General features: G+C 35.0%; 1 protein-coding gene across 3 annotated transcripts in view; it reads right to left on the bottom strand.

Annotated features, from left to right (window-relative positions):
- Positions 1 to 21,244, bottom strand: part of LOC136846015 (nitric oxide synthase, salivary gland-like) — a 110,008-nt gene that overhangs the window by 11,147 nt on the left and 77,617 nt on the right. For 2 of the 3 annotated variants that reach the window (XM_067116634.1, XM_067116635.1), the window contains 16 exons: positions 9,674 to 9,789; positions 9,221 to 9,357; positions 8,872 to 9,034; positions 8,370 to 8,461; positions 8,034 to 8,175; positions 7,001 to 7,140; positions 5,646 to 5,820; positions 4,860 to 4,961; positions 3,672 to 3,967; positions 3,074 to 3,218; positions 2,839 to 2,943; positions 2,645 to 2,709; positions 2,428 to 2,463; positions 1,881 to 2,144; positions 1,519 to 1,693; positions 1,156 to 1,279 (listed from right to left, as the gene is read on the bottom strand). In XM_067116634.1, coding sequence (XP_066972735.1) covers positions 1,156 to 1,279; positions 1,519 to 1,693; positions 1,881 to 2,144; positions 2,428 to 2,463; positions 2,645 to 2,709; positions 2,839 to 2,943; positions 3,074 to 3,218; positions 3,672 to 3,967; positions 4,860 to 4,961; positions 5,646 to 5,820; positions 7,001 to 7,140; positions 8,034 to 8,175; positions 8,370 to 8,461; positions 8,872 to 9,034; positions 9,221 to 9,357; positions 9,674 to 9,784 — 2,272 coding nt within the window. In that variant the 5' untranslated portion in view covers positions 9,785 to 9,789. Of the gene's footprint in view, positions 1 to 1,155; positions 1,280 to 1,518; positions 1,694 to 1,880; positions 2,145 to 2,427; positions 2,464 to 2,644; positions 2,710 to 2,838; positions 2,944 to 3,073; positions 3,219 to 3,671; positions 3,968 to 4,859; positions 4,962 to 5,645; positions 5,821 to 7,000; positions 7,141 to 8,033; positions 8,176 to 8,369; positions 8,462 to 8,871; positions 9,035 to 9,220; positions 9,358 to 9,673; positions 9,790 to 16,546; positions 16,863 to 21,244 lie in introns of all 3 variants that reach the window. The other variant, XM_067116633.1, reaches the window with a different exon arrangement.

The following is a 21,244-nucleotide window of genomic DNA, read 5'->3' as shown; positions in this document are numbered from 1 at the left end:
AGCTAAAGCTAAAGTAAGCAACCCAACTGAAGGGGGCAAAAGGGGGTAATTAGACGTTAGAAAAGGACTGGAAAATTAGGAATGAGTGGGCCACTTCCATAAGTGTTACTAGAAGCCTCTTTGATATATCCGTTAGATACAAAAGTACAAGTAGCCATAGGTGCAAATACACAACTCTCATTTCATTAAAGCTATTGAAGCAACCCGACTCTTTATATCTCGGGAAAAGATATTGCATTCTACAAGCGGTGGGTGAATACTTTGTCATCTACTTTTAAATAAAGAACTTACAAAGTACATAAGTGTCTTTATTCCCTAAATGATACTGTTTGGATTTGATTGCTTGTGACAGTAACCATATCTAGCGAAATGACGCAAACTTAAGAATTACCAATGCAAGAAGATTCGACTTACAAAAATATGCGACTTTGCAGTCGATTTCTTAATGACACATCCTTTCAGGAATAAAGTGATGCCATTTTTCTATTAAATTCACTCTAAAACATCTATGATTCTAGATATATGAAAATACAAACAAACCTAAAATATATACATGTATACTCTAAACTCTGCACAGAAATATATACATATGTCGTTTAATATCCAATTCACGCTATTTCGGGTGTGATTAGAAAATTTCATAAGAGCTGTGTGTTCCAAACGTACCAATGAGCTATCATGGTGGAGGTGGGTTAATGCCGAAGCCAAGTACAATTTCCCCGCTCTCGACGGGCAAATAAGTACGGCAGATTCGGCATTAACTTATGCCTCTCTTGGTGGCTCAATGGTTTGACCGTCGAATGGAGTCGTTGGAAGGTACTGTGTCGAGGGATCGAGACCCGGCGGTACCGACCCATTTATTACTTTAAAAATTCCCCTTCGATGATAGTCCCCCATCGGGGATATTCCCGAAGTAGCATGAATTGGATATTAAACGACATTTGTAGCTTCATGACTGTATATAAATCACAGTGTGATAAAAAATATCATATATATATATATATATATATATAATTTCTCGGGACTAAAGTATGTGCATGAATACATAAAGTGAAATATATACAAAAGCTCTGAGAATGTGTTACTAAGGGAAGAGAGGTACACGCAATTCTGTACCATCTCCAGCTTTTCCTCGAAAAACTATTCATTTCTTACCTTTTGCTAACTGGACTTGCCCATTTTGATTGACAAGTCTGACTTGCTTGCTACTAGTGATCTGGCTTGCAACATAAATATCACCTGAGGTTGTGCGATCTACCTGGAAGCGATCACAGCAGACCTGGAAGGATAATATGAAAAGGCAATGTTATTTTTTTCCACAGTAATATGAGATATTACTTTCAATGCACACCCATTTTTGGGGTGTTCTGATATATGCTCATACAATTAATTAAAGGAAATTTCCATACAGATATTTATGGAAGGATAAAACTTTCTCATTGAAAAATCAGATCCTTTCGTGAAAGGCTCTGATAATATGTCAGTTTTAAAATCAAAATTAAAATGAACAGCATTTACCCCTAAAAGCTGATCTGCCCACGCATTGAAGGTGTCTTGCTGATTTTCTGTTTCATCTCCGCAGGTCAACTCCATGATCCTGTCTCCTCCAAGAGTGAACATGAGGTTGTCGACGTATTTTCCAAAGGAGCAGTAGTACTTGTAGTTAGTGGACCCAAGAGCAAACACAGCAAAGCTACCAGGGGAATAATGGGTTAGGTAAATACTACAGTTCAGCAATATCTTTCATTCACCAATTTTGTATAGACGTTTCTTCCAGATGAGCTATATGACACGGGACAGTGTATTAAGCCTCAATGGTGCGAAAAATAAAGCAAAATGAGACAACCAAACAGTAATGTCATATATAACACAAAACTCACGAGACATCTGTTGCTGGATCGAGATTTCTGAAAAGGCTATTCGTGCTCTTGGCCAGATTATAATTGCTCTTGTAGAGGCTGGAGTTGCTCAGGTAATAGCTGGGCACGTTCCCGTCCAATTGGTGGCCGTCCTCGGTTTCGGAATCCTTCCGACGGCGCAACTTCCTGACGAGGCGATGGAAGAAGCCCCTGTTCTTCTTGCTCAGGAGCTTCTTCTCGCTCGGGATGCCGCTGTCGGAACTGTTACTTGCACTGATGCCATTGCTGTGAGGGATGGATTCTAACTGTCAGAATTCACGGACACCGAGATAATTAAATGCTTTAACCGCAGTGATAATTAGATTAAGTAGTAAGTGGATCAAAGCACTGACAGACAACAGTTGAGGAAATGACTATGCAATATACACACAATATTCGTACACGCATGGCTACAAACTGTTCAAAGACATATTTATAAACATACATACAATACAAGAAATGTGTGCACGTGAAATTGTATTCATATTCATACAATCTTTTTAATCTCAATTAAAGTTATTGTACTTACACTTTGACTTCCTCGTAATCATCCCAGAAAGGTAACCTGCAATAAAGGAAGAAAATAATTAGTCAATTTATGATCTTAGTACACTGCTTTAAAGATTCATCAGAAAAATAACAGACTACACTGCAATGCAAGATATCATACATGATTATTGTCAGGTTACTCTTGTCAAACCAGTCTCTCAACACACTGGTGAATTTGCTTGGCAAATACTACTCACATATTCTCGTCTGAGCCGTTGGCATGGCTCCTTTCTCGAAGTTCGTACAGGCTCTTTGTGAATTCCTGCAACCATAATTAGATAAGTCTTCTAATATAAATGCACTTTATAGTTTTATAAAATGTAAAAACATCTGTCTGTTTTGAGGAAAATGTTCACTGGCAAATGTTACAGAGAAGGAGAGAAGGACTTACCTTTCCATTCTGGGGAGGCTCTCCAACGCCAGTTGTGGATGCCAAAATGGCCACCAAGGTTTCATTGCTCAGTCTGCTGACGTCATAGTCGTCCATGCAGATGACCTAATAAAAGATCCAATTCTCTTTAGGTCGTCTTACGCACAAAAGAAATAAATTACAGAATTTTATAGTAATTCCACATGATGCTCTGAACAAATGAAAGTGATTATTTCACCTCTCTACCTCCACTCACCTCGGGATTGAACCTATGGCTGAAGATACCGCAAAGAGTGTTGGCATATCCTTGAGACTTTCCGGTCTCTGAAGCGTATATGATGGCGATGCGAACTCTCTTCGCTAGAGCAGCAACATAAAGGGTAGTGGAGAAAATAACAGCCCTGGCAAACAATGAGAAAATCTGTAAATCTGTACTCATCTATGATTCACAGTTATGTTTGTCTGTGGCTCAGTGATAAAAACAACCTCTTCTGTCAGCGAGAGACCTAAGATGGGACCAATTTCTCAAAAAATCCTTTGTGCTTATGCTGACCTAAGCAGTGAACTAACTAATTATTCAGTGGTTAATCAACTATTGGGTTGCATGCAGAGTGAAGGTCTTACGGGTTAGCTACCTTATCCAAAAATGAAAAACCTTACATAGAATAGGAGGTCTGCACCATCTGGAGCCATCAGTTAAAGTGTCCATTTCAATATTTTCAGATCAAGAGTAGAAAAGTACATAATAAATATAACATTATATCCCTCAGATATTGCAATGAGAAATTGACAATATAGAAGAATTATTATGTAAAAGAGTACTAAAACTTTTGGTCGTCCTATCTGGAACTTACAGAGCAGCTTTCTTGAATTTTTTGATAGGGCGTGAGCCATCCTGAGACGACTCCCCGCTCATCATCTTTTCCTGCTTCTCGTTTGCTATCCACGCCGGGATCTGGTACTCGTAGCCGGGTTTCATGTAATAGAGCGACATCTCCTGGTGAAACACGGGCGTGAGAGAGCCCGAGAGGGGTGGGACTATCCAAGCCCAGTCGGCTGGACAGCCTCCTCGTTGCCGATATTCGTTGCTGTGGAACTGCATGAAGGTCTCCGCGGCAGTGTGGTGGTCGACGATGGTCACTTCTTCCTCCTGTTATTAATGTTAGATTAAACAACTTTAAGGGCCAGTAAACTGCAAAAGGAGTAAACATACCTAGAAGCATTGGCATAAGTAATGTTTCCACTATGACTATTCATAGGGGCCATAGGCGAAATCTGAGAAAAAATTTTTCTAACGATGTCAACTGAAGGGATTTGTCATGATGTTTTATTTTTTTTTATTTGGGTTTCCTGGTTTCATGTGTAATTGGTCTTTCATCTGGTGTGAAAAGTAGTACTTACTCAAAAAATAAGAAATCTGGTGTCAAAATATTCTTCTGGCGAAAAAACTTCAGGCAAAAAAAAAAAAAGGAAAAACTTTCTCCTAGCAAAAAATAAGCCTTTAAGGTTCGGAAAGCATCTTTAGGTAAAGAAAAGAGTGCAGATAAACCTTGTTAGTTGATCTTAAGATAAAGACCTCATGTAATGACGTCATGAAGAAATTTTTTAAGTTAATATTTTTTTGTGATGACATTAAATCTAAGCTGCTTGTTTCATGTCATTAGAAAAAAAATCAGTTCCTGCATAATCATACATACTGACTTGGATACATACAGAGCTTTTTGCGCTCATGTTTGTGAACTAATATTTTGTACAAGTCTTCCCAATAAAGCATTTTTTGGTGTTGATTGCGCTACTGCAATGTTTTGTTACAAATACCCTGCAAAATTTTGGATACTTCTTACGATGCATTGGAGTTGATGACCTTTTTCTGTGTCGAATCTTTCTCAAATGTGATTTCATACATCATTTGCCGTTTTCTTCTATATATATAAAATCTAGAAGTTTATTAGCAGTTTATGAAGAAGGCTGACTCTAAACAATGATTAAAATATTCCAAAGTATCCGTGTTTGCATGGCTGATACTGGTTTTACTTCCTTACCTTGAAAGAGTGCAAGACAGCTACGTTAAGCTCCACAGTTGCCTTGTCCTTCCATAAGCTGACTGGAGACTTCGTGTCGAGGCCGAGCTTCTCGCCCAATATCTGTGGAATAATAGACTAAGAATCCCCATTCCTACTCGAAGCAAGGTCAAAGAAAAGTAACATTTGTCCATAGTAAATCATGCGTTCGGTCGGTCATCTCATGGGGATAAATATAGGACGTGTGCAGAATTTTACGTTGCACTGATGGCGATACAAACATTTTGCCGATTCATCTACAGTCCTTCACGGAGAGAAATATATTTCATGAATTTCACAACTGGTTTTGTTTTAGGTGCTGACACTCTCCATGTACGAAATGTCAGTTACGTCAACTATGTAGTCACTGCTGTCTGATGGAAAGACATCTCATAATCGTCCCTGTGTCCTTTCAGATTTGAAATCGTACGTAAATTATCATGTTTACAAAAGTCTTATTCCAAATGTATTCCTGCTATGCAACTCCTCCCATCAGATCATTAAAGTTACTCCTCTCTAAATATGTGTGTTTAGCGACAACTATTACATGATTTCATGGATGACAGTTTCAACGGAGGAAAACAGCGAAATAAAATGATTTCACATTCCTTGCTGCCCACCTGCAATACGACTACTGAGTGCGGAAGAAAAACTTTTGAATTTTTATACAAAATTAATTGACTATCTGGATTTACAAACCCGATCCACAGTAACTTCTCCCTAAATGAAAATAGCAGTGAACTGTAATTTACGCATTTCCATTATTACCGGCAATACGTTATATCGCTGGACATCGCAGAGGTCCCGTGTGGCGATCTCGGAAGCCATGTACCACCCGTTGAAGGGCGCCGCTGTGTACTGGATTCCTCCGCAGTCCAGCATCATGGAGGCAACTGCTGGAATTGCAAACCATTCCAGATTCAGCCCCTCGAACCAATCGTACCTATAACAAAAAAGAGACGTTTCAACTGTTGTGAGTATATTATATAGTGTATCTATATATTTACATATACAGTATATATATATATATATATATATATATATATATATATATATATATATATATATGTATATATACACATATATACATATACACACATATATACTGTATATTTTTTTTTCAAAATCAATCTGTTTCCTCTGTTAGAAGGTGACTCCAGAGAAAAAACAACACAAGAGTCACGGTTGCATTCACTGTAAGTGATAAACGTGGATAAACTCACTATGAAGTAAAACTTCCACAATAATAGCTGATTCATACGCCCTCTACATGCACTCAAAATCTAGCGTACATCGACGTGATGAAGCCATCTCAAAATATTAATCCATCTTTTCACCTTTGCACATTTCTTATATCCCTTCATCTTTCAGCATTTCTCATTCTTTGATTTATATTCTTCCTCATATATCATGGAAACAACTCATCTCAAAAGCCACATTTCACACTTGTAAGTGATACTTAACAACTTAATCACTCATTTCAACTTTTAGTTCCATCGACACTGCTTTTTCCAATCCTTTTTTCAACATTAAGCTGCCTTCCTTGATTCACTGCTCTTTTTTTCCAATCCTTTTATCAACATCCCGCTGCTTTCTTGGATTTATTGATCTTGAAGATTCATCTCTTCTCTCATTCTGCTATCATCTGTTTCATTTACTCTTATCCGTCTATATTAGTCAAGCCTTTCATTCTTCAACCATCCACATTAACATTCATTCCTTCATCTTCCTGGCTTCCATTTACCCACAATATCTCACTCTTGCTAACATTCGCTTTCAACTTTCTCCTCTTGCAAACACTTTCCACCTTTCCTCAGTCTCCGCAGCTTCTTTCCAGTACTATCATCATTTTAAAGATATCTTCCTCCAACTCTTGTGTCCATGAATATATATATATATATATATATATATATATATATATATATATATATATATATACAGTATATATATATATATATATATATATATATATATATATATATATATATATATATATATATATATATATATATATATATATACAGCCATTGCTGAAACGAACTCCCGATCTGTTCTTTTTGTTTTTATTTGCAATATACTTGCAACCAACAAACATCATATCTCAACTCTGCTATCATACTCACTCTGGGTGCTTAAATTTCACCACGAGAACCTTATCCTTCGGGTACTCGAACCATTCCGGTTCGCCTGTGCGCGTTGACACCACAAAGGGAAGGACATCGAAGCGACCACCGCTGCCCTTCCACCCCATCTTCTGGCACATCTGATTTGGGAAGAAGAAGAAGGCAAACGATGAGGAAGATGTGACCTGCATCAGTGGATTTCTGCGCTGCTGCATTATTCAGATATTGCCATCAAATAGTCGTATTCATAGTGAATGCAACATCGATCTTTCCGCGAAGCATTAGAATCTACTGACGATAGCTAAAGCGTTTTGGATCACTTGTAAATTTATAATACCGATGGAGATATGCAGGAAAATTAATTATATTGGAAAACTTTGACAGCTGTCGCGCAAATTCTGGAGGGGGAAGGGATTCACTCGTAGTTTTTATGGTGCTCGTGTAACAGAGAGAGAGAGAGAGAGAGAGAGAGAGAGAGGGTAGGCCTCAACTACAGAAGAAGCCGTAGGTCTGCCCTTGTAAAGGAAGAAAGGTTGTAAAGGTCAGGAAAACAGAAACTGGAAAAACCATTTCAAAGCCTGGCAGTAGAAGGAACGAAACAGCCACGGAACCATGTCATCAGAGGTTAGTCGATTTCCTGTAACAAGCGCCCTCGCAAAATTGTGACGCTGAAGAGATCAGTGCGAGTAACAACAGCAGGTTACAATGATGTTCGAGAGCCAAAGAAGTGGGTCTTAAGAGTATGTATTAGGAAAAAGGCTTGAAAGTCCACGAGTTCAAGGTTTGCATGAGGCGTCACAGTCCTCACGAGGGGCGATATACCATGCCAGGCGATCCTCATTCCATTCACCATAAATCTTCTAGGGAATTAGGATGTATGATAAATTCTTCGGCAGCATATAGTGTGTGCGCGTGTTTGTGTATGCACAATATGTTCTCATAAAAAAAAGTCGAAATGGAAAGAGATAACTGAGGGGGAACACGAGTATTTTTTTTTTTTTCTATAAACGACATCGTTTTTGGCAGAACCGACCTTGGTGAACTCCTTGAAGGCAGGATCGCCAATAACAGAGCCATCGGGCTGCTCGTATCCGGCGTAGGCGATCAGCTGCTGATTCCAGACACGAAAGTCTCTCTGTCCGGCCCTTCGCTGAGGGAACACGGTGATCGTCGACCTGTGTCGACAAATAAATAAGAGAAAGATGAAACTACAGGCATTGTCGAAACACTACAATTCACATACAGAATGTGAAACTGTAAACTTTTATATAAGAAAATGAGAGAAAAATATAAATAAAAATCAAAATTCTACTCTACTCTACCCTTCAGGCGTTTCTTTACAACAAAAACCAATTTTAGTGAGACGTACCTAATGTTGCCATCATTTGTTGCGTAGTCAAGGTGTTCCAAAATCAATTCAAACATCTCCCTCCCTGTTTTCACATTTCTTCCGTCAATCACCTGCAAAAGTATTGCTCAATCAACATCAGTTTTATTACAACAGATACAACGTGAACGTGCGCTAAGGTTTTTTTTTCTTAATGTTAGGATCAACTTCAACAAAGTTGTTTGTCTAATTACTATAGTCTATCTGTTCATCGTTGATAAGATTTCTTAAGACTGAAGATTCCATTCGTTTTATATTCTTTCATTTATTAAATAACGCAACAGTCTTCGAAAACATGCAGATCGATGGTTGTGAAAACTTTTCAGCCACCTAATCATTCCCGTATCTATACACGAGACCACCGACAAATTAACAGAATATATTCCAACGCTATCCATTTATCGAATAAGGCAAAGCTCTGTTCTTTTGAATTCTTATTCTACCTGTCTGCTTGGTTACGTTCATCTTTTATTGCTTCACTTACATGCAGTTTGTTCCAAGAGATTCGGCCGATGCAACGAGGGGCGTTCCTCCAGGCCAGTTTGGCCCCGAACTCCAGCTCGTCATAGGTCAGGTGGTAGGTGCCCGTTCGATTTATGCTTTTAGTCACTTCCTGAAGGCGGACGAGGTGATCCTTGCTTTCAAACCTTCGAGGGCGAAGAGAGATGAAGAGTTGGTATAACAGATTATTTACGGAGTTCAGGTGGAAAGGACTCTTTATCTCTTTATTGTATAAATGATTTTGTAAGTTTAAATTAAATATATTAAATATCCGCACACTTAAATATTTCATGACTTCCTTGGTATAACTTAGAAAAACTTATTAATCTTACTTTTTCTTCTCTTTGTAATATTCTCCCAATAATTCTTTGGCCTGAACAAGCACTTCACTTGGGGATCGGATATTTAAGGGCATCCTCCTTATGTTCATCAGCGACCCATTACAGACAGTACCTGAACAGACGCCTGCCTGGGGGAGAGATAGAATATAAAATGATTCTGCTTTTCTTCCGTGGCATTTCACGTTTTCCCACTTACAGTGCAATAGTTAGTTACGGTTCGTTTCTGTATCCATTATTAGCTAAACAATAATCTGCACTGGGAACTGGAGATGAAGATTGAGAATGAGAACATTACCATCACATGTTTCTGTCGCTCTGGGGATATGCACTTGACTCACGATAATCACACGGAACTAAAGCAACATTCAAAAGTGTACAGGAAGGTATAGCGAGAAACTCCTCCACCTGAGAAACCAGGAGGGAAGAGTGAAGGACAATTCTTACCTCATCCGTCTTCATGTGAAGGATGTCAGTCACTTCCTTCGAGGACTCAAAATTCGAGAGATTCTGAGGTCTGCTGAAGGGACACTGTGGTTTCGAGCCGGAAGCATTCATGTTGACTGTTAGGGAGAAACAGTCAGCACAATGAGTATCATTAAAGTGATCACTTTACATTTCGTCACCGTCTTGTCTTTCCTGTGCTTTTGCTTTTTAATACCCACAAATCTCCGATCATCTTCAGCCTACCGTCTCGTAGTTTTAATGCAAGCAAGTCTGGGTCTTCCAAATCTTCCGGTGCGCGCAGGAACCCAGCTGATACTATCAGGGCTTCTCCGAGGGACATGTTCGGGCCATCCCCATCTCCCCTTCATCATTAAATAATGTCCTTTAGAAACTTAGGTAATTTCTCTTACCTCTCACCTTATCCTGCCATCTGACTCCTAATAATCTTAAAATTTCATTACAAATCCACAGAATTTTTCTGTGAGCTGTAGTTTCAATGTCGCAAAATGTTTGTATAGAAATATATATATATATATATATATATATATATATATATATATATATATATATATATATATATATGTATGTATGTATACTGTAAATATATTTATGTATATATATATCGCAACTGAATAATGTATAATCTAATCTTATTTTTGTACGCAATATCCGTATATTTGACTTCCAAATCCTACTCAGTCTGATAATTTTTAATATACCTTTCTTAGTCTCACTGAATTCTAACCTAAGAAAACTGTATTGGATCCTATACATCTGAAAGACCTAAACATATTAATCCTCGCTCAGTTTACTCTTAGTTCGTCCCTTTTTGCAGATTATTTCCTTACTATACGTACTACCCTTTGAATGATTAAATGTCCCATATTTTTATATAATTGGTGCATTCTATAAAGCGAACTATGTATATCTCGTTGTATTTTAATGTTTAAAATAGCATAATCTGCATTTTCTAATATGTCAAACTTCTATCTTGACTCCAGTCTAAACCTTCTCTTCCCATCACACTTGACTAACCACCAGCTACATTATTCACTACTCGAGTCGTGTTAAGTTATTAGAAGCCCGACTGATTTATCAAGAAACGAGCTATATTTATTTCTCCTCCACCATCTATACGGGATCAGTCTCTAAGCTCCTAACTGATAAAGCAAAGTTAGAGGAGAGCATATCACTGAGGTCCCAAAGGCGCCCCATTATTAGGCTAAACCGTTAAAGGAAAGTATATGTTCCTAATGCGCACTCATGCGCATTTCATGTATGGGGTATATAATCTACCTGTCAGCGATGAGCCTCATACCAATCATTCTTTTACGTGACATTCTTAGACACAAAAATCTCGTGCCAGTCGTTAATATGAAGATGATACGCATTTTTTGTCGTCCACTCGCCTCCGGGCTGGGAAGCTCGGAGTATCCTCGCGTCGTATTTTACACTGCTTGGGCCAGTGCGGAATTTTCATTGTAGAGAGAAAAAAACTTACTGTATATATACCCATTATACATATATGTGTATGCATATATACACATACACGCGTGTATATGTATGTATGTATATGCATATATATATATACTCATGTATACATATGTATATATATGGATGGATGTATGTCTATCCGTATATATATATATACATATATTATATATAATGTACTTTATATATATATATATATATATATATATATATATATATATATATAATACTATTTATATATACTACTATTTATATATACATATATATAAGTATATACATATGGATAGACATATATCCATCTATATATATACATATGTATACATAAGTATATATATGTATATATACACACAGATACACACGTGTATGTGTATATATATATACATACATATATATATCATAAATATATATCATATATTGGGTGTATATAGGTTTTTTTTCTCTCTACAGTGAAAATTCCCCACTGGCTCAAGCAGCGTAAAATATGACGCGAGTATACTACGCGCTTCCCAGCCCGGAGGCGAGCGGACGACAAAAAAATGCGTATCATCTTCATATTAGCGACAGGCACGAGACTTTTGTGTTTAAGAATGTCAGGTACAAGAATGATTGGTGTGAGGCTCCTCGCTGACAGGTAGATTATATAGATTATAGACCCCATACATAAAATGTACATGATTGCGCATTAAGAATGAAAATAACTGTGATTACGCGTGTAAATTCAACTGTCATATGTCGAGAGGAACTCAGCCATATACTGACACGTGCTACTTGCAACGCCCCTTCCGGCCCCAGGCTTTTAGTACTTTGGTTGCAGTAGGGTTGAGAAAGTGGCACCTTATAAGGAACGGAGAGGTCTACAGAAGCTATTTTTCGCTGGTATCTACTACCATTGTCTAAGTGACAATAACAACAACGCTCTCAATTTTTATTATATATATAAATATACATATATATGTATATATATGTGTATACTAGATTACATTTATATACATATATATATATATATATATATATATATATATATATATATATATATATATATATATATATATATATATATATATATATATATATATATATATATATATATATATATATATATATATATATATATATATATATATATATATAAAATTTTATGTCACTAAGCTAAAATTACATTAGTACTCTTGTAACTTTTACAAGATGATCAACTCTGTCTCTTATAAGAAATGGACAAACTAATGTCCACGCCCCCTGCATAAAGGTAAGTAACATAATTTTGCGGATTTTGTATATCCATATTTTCATTATCACGCCTGTTTTCTTTTAATGAGGTGCTATAAAAAAAAAGATACGGCTCTTAATCAGTCTTTCTGGGAAGAGCAAGCTAGACCCAGTCCCTCCTTCACAGTCGCATAACCATCAAGTACATTATTCACTATTTAGGTCGTAAGAGCTCAGTTGACACCGAGGAACCATAACTTAATCATCCTATGAATATGCTACAAGAATCTTAAAATGCATCTAATTAATAGCATTAACTTGTATTTATATAAAATGACTAAATATTAGCTAAGAACTCAGTCGAAGATCTGGTTCGTTTTTACAAATCTCGCGTCCGGATAAAAGAGGAGCGCCTAACACCACTATTACCTTAGAAAAAATGAGGCATTATAATATGCAACAAAGTTTCCCGTTTTGATGAACGCGCATTTTGGGAAAGGACTTATAATTTTCTTAATACTATGCAAATATGTGACATTTCCCCCTTCGACTTATAATGCTCAACTAGGAAAAGCGTTTGCTGCCTTAGGTTAACAAGTTATTCGAGCATTCTTGTGATATTCCTGTGACACAGCTAAAGTTCAACTTTATAACAAGACAGATAATGGGTCTCATTTTTTTAACATAATGAGAGGTCCTACAGGATGTCAGCTGCAGGATGTGCAGACTTCACTGGAACGCAGACTACGCGGCCATTCAAATTTTAACTGTATATGTGTGTATATACACATACACAGACATATATATATATATATATATATATACATATATATATATAGATATATATATATATATATATATATATATATATATATATATATATATATATATATATATATATATATATATATATATATATATATATATATATATATATATATATATATTATATATATATATATATATATATATATTTTTGATAGATAGGCAGATAGATAGATAGATAGATTAGATGAAAATGTAAGCCAGCCACATCATGGAGCTTTAAGGCAGAACTACAACTGTCAAAACCGTGCCGTAAATCAACAATAAAAATGAAAAGAAAAAAGCTTCAAAAAGGCGCTGACGATGTCCATCGATATTCATCTAAGACTTTTAGTAATGAGCAAACTTCCACAGACCAGAATGCTTGTGTGTGACGAACAAGAGAAGAGGAAAGAGAGAACTATAACTTGATATTTAGATACAACCGATCATGATAAACCAAGATGTGCAGGGGTGTTGGGAAGAGCTCAGAGGATTTGTTTGCACGAGGAGATTAGACGCCTAGGAGCGAATTTATCCAATATGTGTGAAGAAATGTAAAAGTTACAGAGGACATGGTGACTTTTACAATAAACATTTGAAGTAGGTAAATCTGCCAAGAATACATTTATTTATTTATAAGCTATATACACACTATATACACGTATATATAAATATATATACAAATATATTGTATATATACACACATATGCACACCACACACAAACATGTATATATACATATACACATAAATTTATCTGTTGTGTGCAAATAGCTTATAGATAAATAAATATTTTCCTTTTCCTTTATTATTTTCTATTAGTTATATTCACTGAAATTTTAACATGTTTATGTGATACATAGATACATAAATACATAGAGAGTATATATACATATATATATGTAATACATATGTATATTATATATATAATATATACACTGTATGTACAGTATGTATTTATGTATCACTTAAACATGTTAAAATTTTAATGAATATAACTTTTAGAAAATAACAAAGGAAAAGGAAAATATTTATTTATCTTTAAGCTGTTTGCACACAACATACAAATTTATGTGTATATGTATATATACATGTTTGTGTGTGTGTGCACGTCTGTATATATACAATATATTTGTACATATATTTATTCATATACATGTATATAGTGTGTAGATAGTTATAAATGAATAAATGTATTCTTGGCAGATTTACCTACTTCAAACGTTTATTGCAAAAGTCACCATGTCCTCTGTAACTTTCAGATTTCTCCACACATATTGGATAAATACGCCACTAGGCGTCTAATCTCCTTTGTGCAAACAAATCCTCGAGCTCTTCCCAACACCCCTGCACATCTTGGTTTATCATGATCGGTTGTATCTAAATATTAAGTTATAGTTCTCTCTTTCCTCTTGTTCGTCACACACAAGCATTCCGGTCTGTGGAAGTTTGCTCATTACTAAAAGTCTTAGATGAATATCGATGGACATCGTCAGCGCCTTCTTGAAGCTTTTTTCTTTTTATTTTTTGATTTACAACACGTTGATTTACAGTTGTAGTTCACGTATTATATAGCTATATATATATATATATATATATATATATATATATATATATATATATGTATATATATATATGTATGTATGTATGTATGTATGTATGTATGTATGTATGTATGTATGTATGTATGTATATATATATATATATATATATATATATATATATATATATATATATATATATATATATATATATATATATATATATATATATATAATGTATGTATGTACAGTATATGACTTACATATGTCAAAATAGTGAATATAACTATGGAAAATGACAAAAGATTGTATCTATCTATAAATTATACCCAATGTGTGTGTGTGTATGTATATATATATATATATATATATATATATATATATATATATATATATATATATATATAAATATTTATGTAATTATATATGAATATATAAATACGTATATATGTATTTAAACATGTTAAAACATTAGTGAATATAATTGACAGAAAATAATAAAAGAATGCATTTATTTATATAAAAGCTATTTATGAACACTAGATATATACATAATATATACTGTATATGTATATATATAATTTATAAATTATAAATATTTATAAATTATAAATATATTTATAAATATATATATATATTTATATATATATTTATATATTCAGTGAATATAATCAATAATAAATATCAAAGAAATATATTTATACATCTATAAGCTATTTATATATAAACAATATAATATATATATATATATATATATATATATATATATATATATATATATATATATAATTATATATATTGTATGACCTAAATGTTAATTAGCAAATAACGAAGGAATATATTTATCTAAAGGCTATTTATACAAACTAACTAATATATATATATATATATATATATATATATATATATATATATATATATATGCATATATATATATATATATAAATGCATATACTGTATATATACATACATATATATATATATATATATATATATATATATATATATATATATATATATATATAAATTTACATATGTATGCATATATATGTATATACATATATGTATGTATGACTTAAATATCGTAAAATATTAGTAAATATAACTGACAGAAAATGGCAAAGGGAAAAAATATATAAAGAAATATATGTATTATGATATACCCTTTACTGCACATTTGTAGAGGCCTTATGCGTCACGCGGCTTTGTAGGCTCTGATGATACATTCTTAAATATATGCAAAAATTCGATTACCTAAGTGATAAAAATGGAATACTTATGAAAAGGGAAGCGTGCATGCTGAACCCGCCTATAAGGGAACGCTCATCAAATATTGTGAATTTTCGTGGTACTGTACACAGACCGTGACACAGTATGGACCAATGTTTGAAACGATGTCTTTTTAAAAATATACATTTGAAAGTGTTGACCTCTCAGAGCATAGTCTAAAATCTAAGATCCTAGAGTTAAGTCCTGCTTATAATGATCTGACATACAATACTAAGGCTATCAAGCGTCTTTTGCTAAACCAAGTTCAGTCTGTGGTGAAGAATCAATATTCTGTATCTGGATGGAACTGATCCAGCTTCTGAGCTGAATATTCTCACAATAAACCCCAGACGACAGATATCTAGCAGAAGGAATTAAAGGTAAAGTTGTTCATTCTTTGCGTTATAGTTCAAAAACAATTTTTTAAAACCAAAGTCGCCCAGAAAGCTGGACTGAGGCTGCAACATGAACAAAAGATGAAATTTTACAACATCCCTTGCAAAAACTTCACAACATACCTTGTAAAATATTCGCATGCATAACGAAACTCAGATGGCTTACCGTGTGCTATTAGATCTTTTCTGAGACCAGGACAATTGTAGAGGACAAAAAACCCCAAGAGGCACTTTCAGTCGGCTAAGACGTGTACAGGACCTGCACTGATCAGAATCACGGGCAGCCATCATCTTATATTCAAAAGCTCAGCCTTACCCGGGAGAGACCACCCCCTGACTCCTCCCCGTCCTTCGGTCCACAGAGTTGATGGGCTAAAATGACTTCAAGGAGCGGGAGGACGGGAAGCCCCGCCGCCGACTTATGGGAGGGGGCGGGGCGGAGGCAGTTGGCGGGGAGGGGGTTCTTTTGGAGTCATGAAGAACTGCGAAATGCAAACGTACGAGAAAATATAACTTTGCGCTTCCTGTCCACAAAACGCATTAGGACAGCGTACCCGGCCACCCGAATATATGCGCGCACACAAAAAAAAAACGCACACTCACACACACACACCCCCATATATATATATATATATATATATATATGTATATATATACATATATATATATATATATATATATATATATATATATATATATATATATATATATATATATATATATATATAATAAAATGTATGTGTGTCATTTTACGAAAGACAAAATTCTAAACATTTTCAATCAGACATGAAAATTTAAGAAAAAAAAATTCAGAACTGGAATTTTACCCTTCAGTCCTCACCCCACCCAAAAAATCAATCATTCATAATTAAAACTACAGAATATTAGCGCTAATCAAAATAAAAACTAACTGCAAATCAACTCCCGAAATCGAAACCTAGTACAAGAATAAAGGAAATGAACGAAAAAACAAAATAAATGTAGAACAACGAAATTTGGCCGTGAATGTGAAAAATGGTAAAATTCAAAAATTATCATATATAAGCCTAAGGAAGTATTATAAACATCAAATGTAATTAACAGGTACATAACAATCCCTTAAACAGCTGAAGTCTACCCATTAAGAATTATAATAATGATAAAAGGATTTCTACGTCAGCATGACGCATTATATAGTTAGAACTACCATACATGTTTAATACAAAGCTATCATTGAATCAAAAGTTAAGTGAAATGACAACTGTAAGGACGAGATATCTATCACGTGTCGTGGTGATTTCACAGACTTCCAAAGTGAAAGACGATTTTCTTTGTCACTAATGATGAACTGATCCGCTGCTTGGATTTTCTCCCTGGCAGGGCGATTTCAAAACCTCTCCATCTGCCATACGGTTCTCTGAGACGTTATCTTCTACGAGTCTTTGGATGGCTTATCCTTGACAGTACTTCAAAAGGACGCCGGAAACCAGATCCGATTAACACAGTTACGGACTCTTGCATGCCAAGGATCCAACAGTTTAGAAAACCTGGATACTCATCAAGCAAGGGTTTGGTTTAATTAGCATGACAAAATGAAGCTGCACTACGAAGCAATTTTCTTTAAACTGGCTGTAGAGTTGACCGGCGTTGAACGGACTTCGAGAAAGAGCTTCAGAGTATCCAGTCACCATCAAGACTTGTTATGGCGTCCCGCACTCTTAATCAACATTAAACGTGACTGATGATGAAAACTGTTCCGAGTTTCAGCTGATCTGGATGGTTATAGGTTTTCACGTTTGCCAGCTGAACTTTGCAAAAAAATGCTCTTCGCGTATATGTCCCAAAATTTCAAAGTCCTTTCATGATGGCCAGTGTGTCGTAAACAGTGTGAATGCTACAAAATCCAATGTCATTTAGTACCCCAAAAAAATACATATTTTACCAATGCATCCAACTTCGTAACAGCCTTGTGCTAAAATATATAAATCCTTGTGATTGGTTATCAATTAATCACTGGTTTTTATATATATTTTAGCCAGCACACTTCACCTAGTGTAACTCTTGTTAATGATGAGGATGCATTGATAAGCAGAATTGTGCACAGAATCATGAGTCACATTTATTTATCATCTAAGATTAAGTTTTTAATAAAAACTAGGCCTCTGCCGGGTCTCCCAGTACAGCTTATGAAAAGTATAAGAAACTATTTATGTAATCAAAACAGTAGTTTTCCCTAAGGGGCCTGTAAAATTCCTGAAACCTATTTTAATTGTACTAACGCAAACTGAATCTTATAAAAAACACTGCACATTTCAGAACTAAATTTTAAAAACACTGGATTGCAGGAAAAGAGTGTAATGGCCATCGGAAAAAACTTAACTGTTTCAGTCCTCATTCAATGAGGCCAGCTTTACCCTAGTCAAAACAGACGGCTTCCCATGAAGAGGGGTCTGGATAACCCGGCTGAAATTACTAGTCCCCATGAATCTTGCCTTGGTGTGGTTTTCGCTGGTTTAAAAGGACGGTAAGAACCATTCGATTCTGCTGAGGCGACGACGTTGTAGATACAACCACGAACAGTAACGTTTAATGTAGCATTTCATTCATTCATCTATAAACATAATTACTGAACAACGAATAACAAAACATCTTTATAAACGCACTGTCATTTTTACAAAGCCATTACATTGTGAAATTACTATAATCAATTCATTTCCGGCAGTTTATTTTCTCAGCTTTTTTTAATCGTAAGTGACAGACAACTGAAAGTCATGGCAACCGGAAGGAGCAGACTTGTATTACTTTTTTCCTTGCTGTGATAAATATCGAATGTTTGAGCACTCTGAGTAATGTAAATACATGAAAAGGAAGTGGCCATTAATTTTTGTGCATCAGTAAGATCCACTGGTGCATTTCACGCAAGTTTAAAATAATTTTTTTTAACCTGGATTCGTTTTATATATATATATACAGTATATATAGACATTTAAAATAATATTTTTTAACCTACACATATATGTGTCCGTTTGTGAATTTGTGGGTGTTGTGTTACAGGTATAAGCTATAATAGTGTATATATACATATATATATATGTATATATATATATATATATATATATATATATATATATATATATATATATATATATATATATATATATATATATATATATATATATATATATATATATATATATATATATATATATGCACATACACATATATGTGTGCGTGTGTGTAAATGTGTGTGGGTGTTGTGTTACAGGTGGCATTCTCTCCTGCCAAGCTAGTGGATAAAAACTCGACTTAGGGTCGGGGACTGACAGATGGACACGATACATTTAAAAGCCTATTGTGGATCAGTTAACCCGAGCAGAAAAATATGGACTTGATAATTTGACAGCTGTGGTGGCTGCAATCAAGATGAAAAACGGCAGGGCCTGGCAACCTTTTTCAAAATTCTTGATGAGAACTGAAGACATAACACCTTCTAGTTCCTTCCATTTTGAAGGGAAAAAGGCGTATGGTTTATATATACATATATATATATATATATATATATATATATATATATATATATATATATATATATATATATATATATACATATATATATATATATATATATATATATATATATATATATATATATATATATATAGATATATATATATATAGATAGAGAGAGAGAGAGAGAGAGAGAGAGAGAGAGAGAGAGAGAGAGAGCCATGAACGTGCAATATTGCAAACACCATTCCCTAATACACCCACACCAGTGGAGAGACTACACTGGGTATGACCAAGAAACAAGGCATAGACCACAACCACTGTCAATATACTAAGCGTTTTCGCAAAACTGACAAAATACAAAGAACAATTTTACGTACGATATGAGGTACCAATAACTGATAAAATTCCCTACTTCACAAAATAGATACAAGAGAGAGACAACTTGATTTACATCAGCATACATAAAAAAGAAACACAAGTCCATTCAAGTCACAGTCTCACCTGGCTACATGGAATGCTGGTGACACGCTGCCAGGACCCATAGTCCTTGCCCTGGGGCTTATGTTTATCTTTTTGGGAGATATTAGGGGGGTGAGAACAGCACCTGTCGGATGCCCACTGCCTACGCCCAGACTCTCACGTTCACAGACACTCCTCAGGTCTATTCTCCGGGACGCCCTTCAAACAGGAACTTCTCAGGTCCATTTAAAAACGATCGCAGCCGTATCTAGACACCTTCACGGAATAGGCTTCCATTAACATCGAAATTCCTTAAATAACCACTAGCCGAATAGGCCTACGCACTATCTCCATCGTACAAGGATCAGCTACTGTAAATGGACGGGACTTATATGACACATCTCAAAATATTTATATTTCGTTTGACATTTTTTTCTAACTTTTAGCCGGTGGGCTTATACGAAATATGTCCAGGATCGTACGTTTGTATTTCGCTAAAGAACTGCTCTGTCAACCATTATTATCTACTATTCACAATGCGCACTCCGTATAACACGAACATGCCACAAAGATGATTGGAGAAAATGCAAAAATGTGAAAAGAAATAGTGGAAAACCCACATGAGAGCAACGGATTAATATCAATAAATTTCAGAACAGATCAGACAAGTCAAAGCACACGGAGTTCTTAGGCATTTTAGCTTTCTCGGCGGTGAAATCGAAGCTGATGCCAATACTTTTAACTGAGGCTATGATGTAATAAGCTTTTGCGACACGCTTTTCAACTATGTTTGTTGTAGCTTTGGTCTCTCGGCGTTGCTTTCTATTTTCAGACGTGCGCATTCTATTCTTTCCAAGCTTCCTTAGTAAGCTAGTGGCCTTTGAGGTCTGTCGTATTAGAACTTCCAAGCATTATG

This window comes from Macrobrachium rosenbergii, chromosome 14 (assembly GCF_040412425.1).
Source record: "Macrobrachium rosenbergii isolate ZJJX-2024 chromosome 14, ASM4041242v1, whole genome shotgun sequence".
NCBI classification, from domain to species: domain Eukaryota; kingdom Metazoa; phylum Arthropoda; class Malacostraca; order Decapoda; family Palaemonidae; genus Macrobrachium; species Macrobrachium rosenbergii.
The sequence above is the reverse complement of the archived record's forward strand: the minus strand, read 5'-3'. Positions and strand labels throughout refer to the sequence as shown.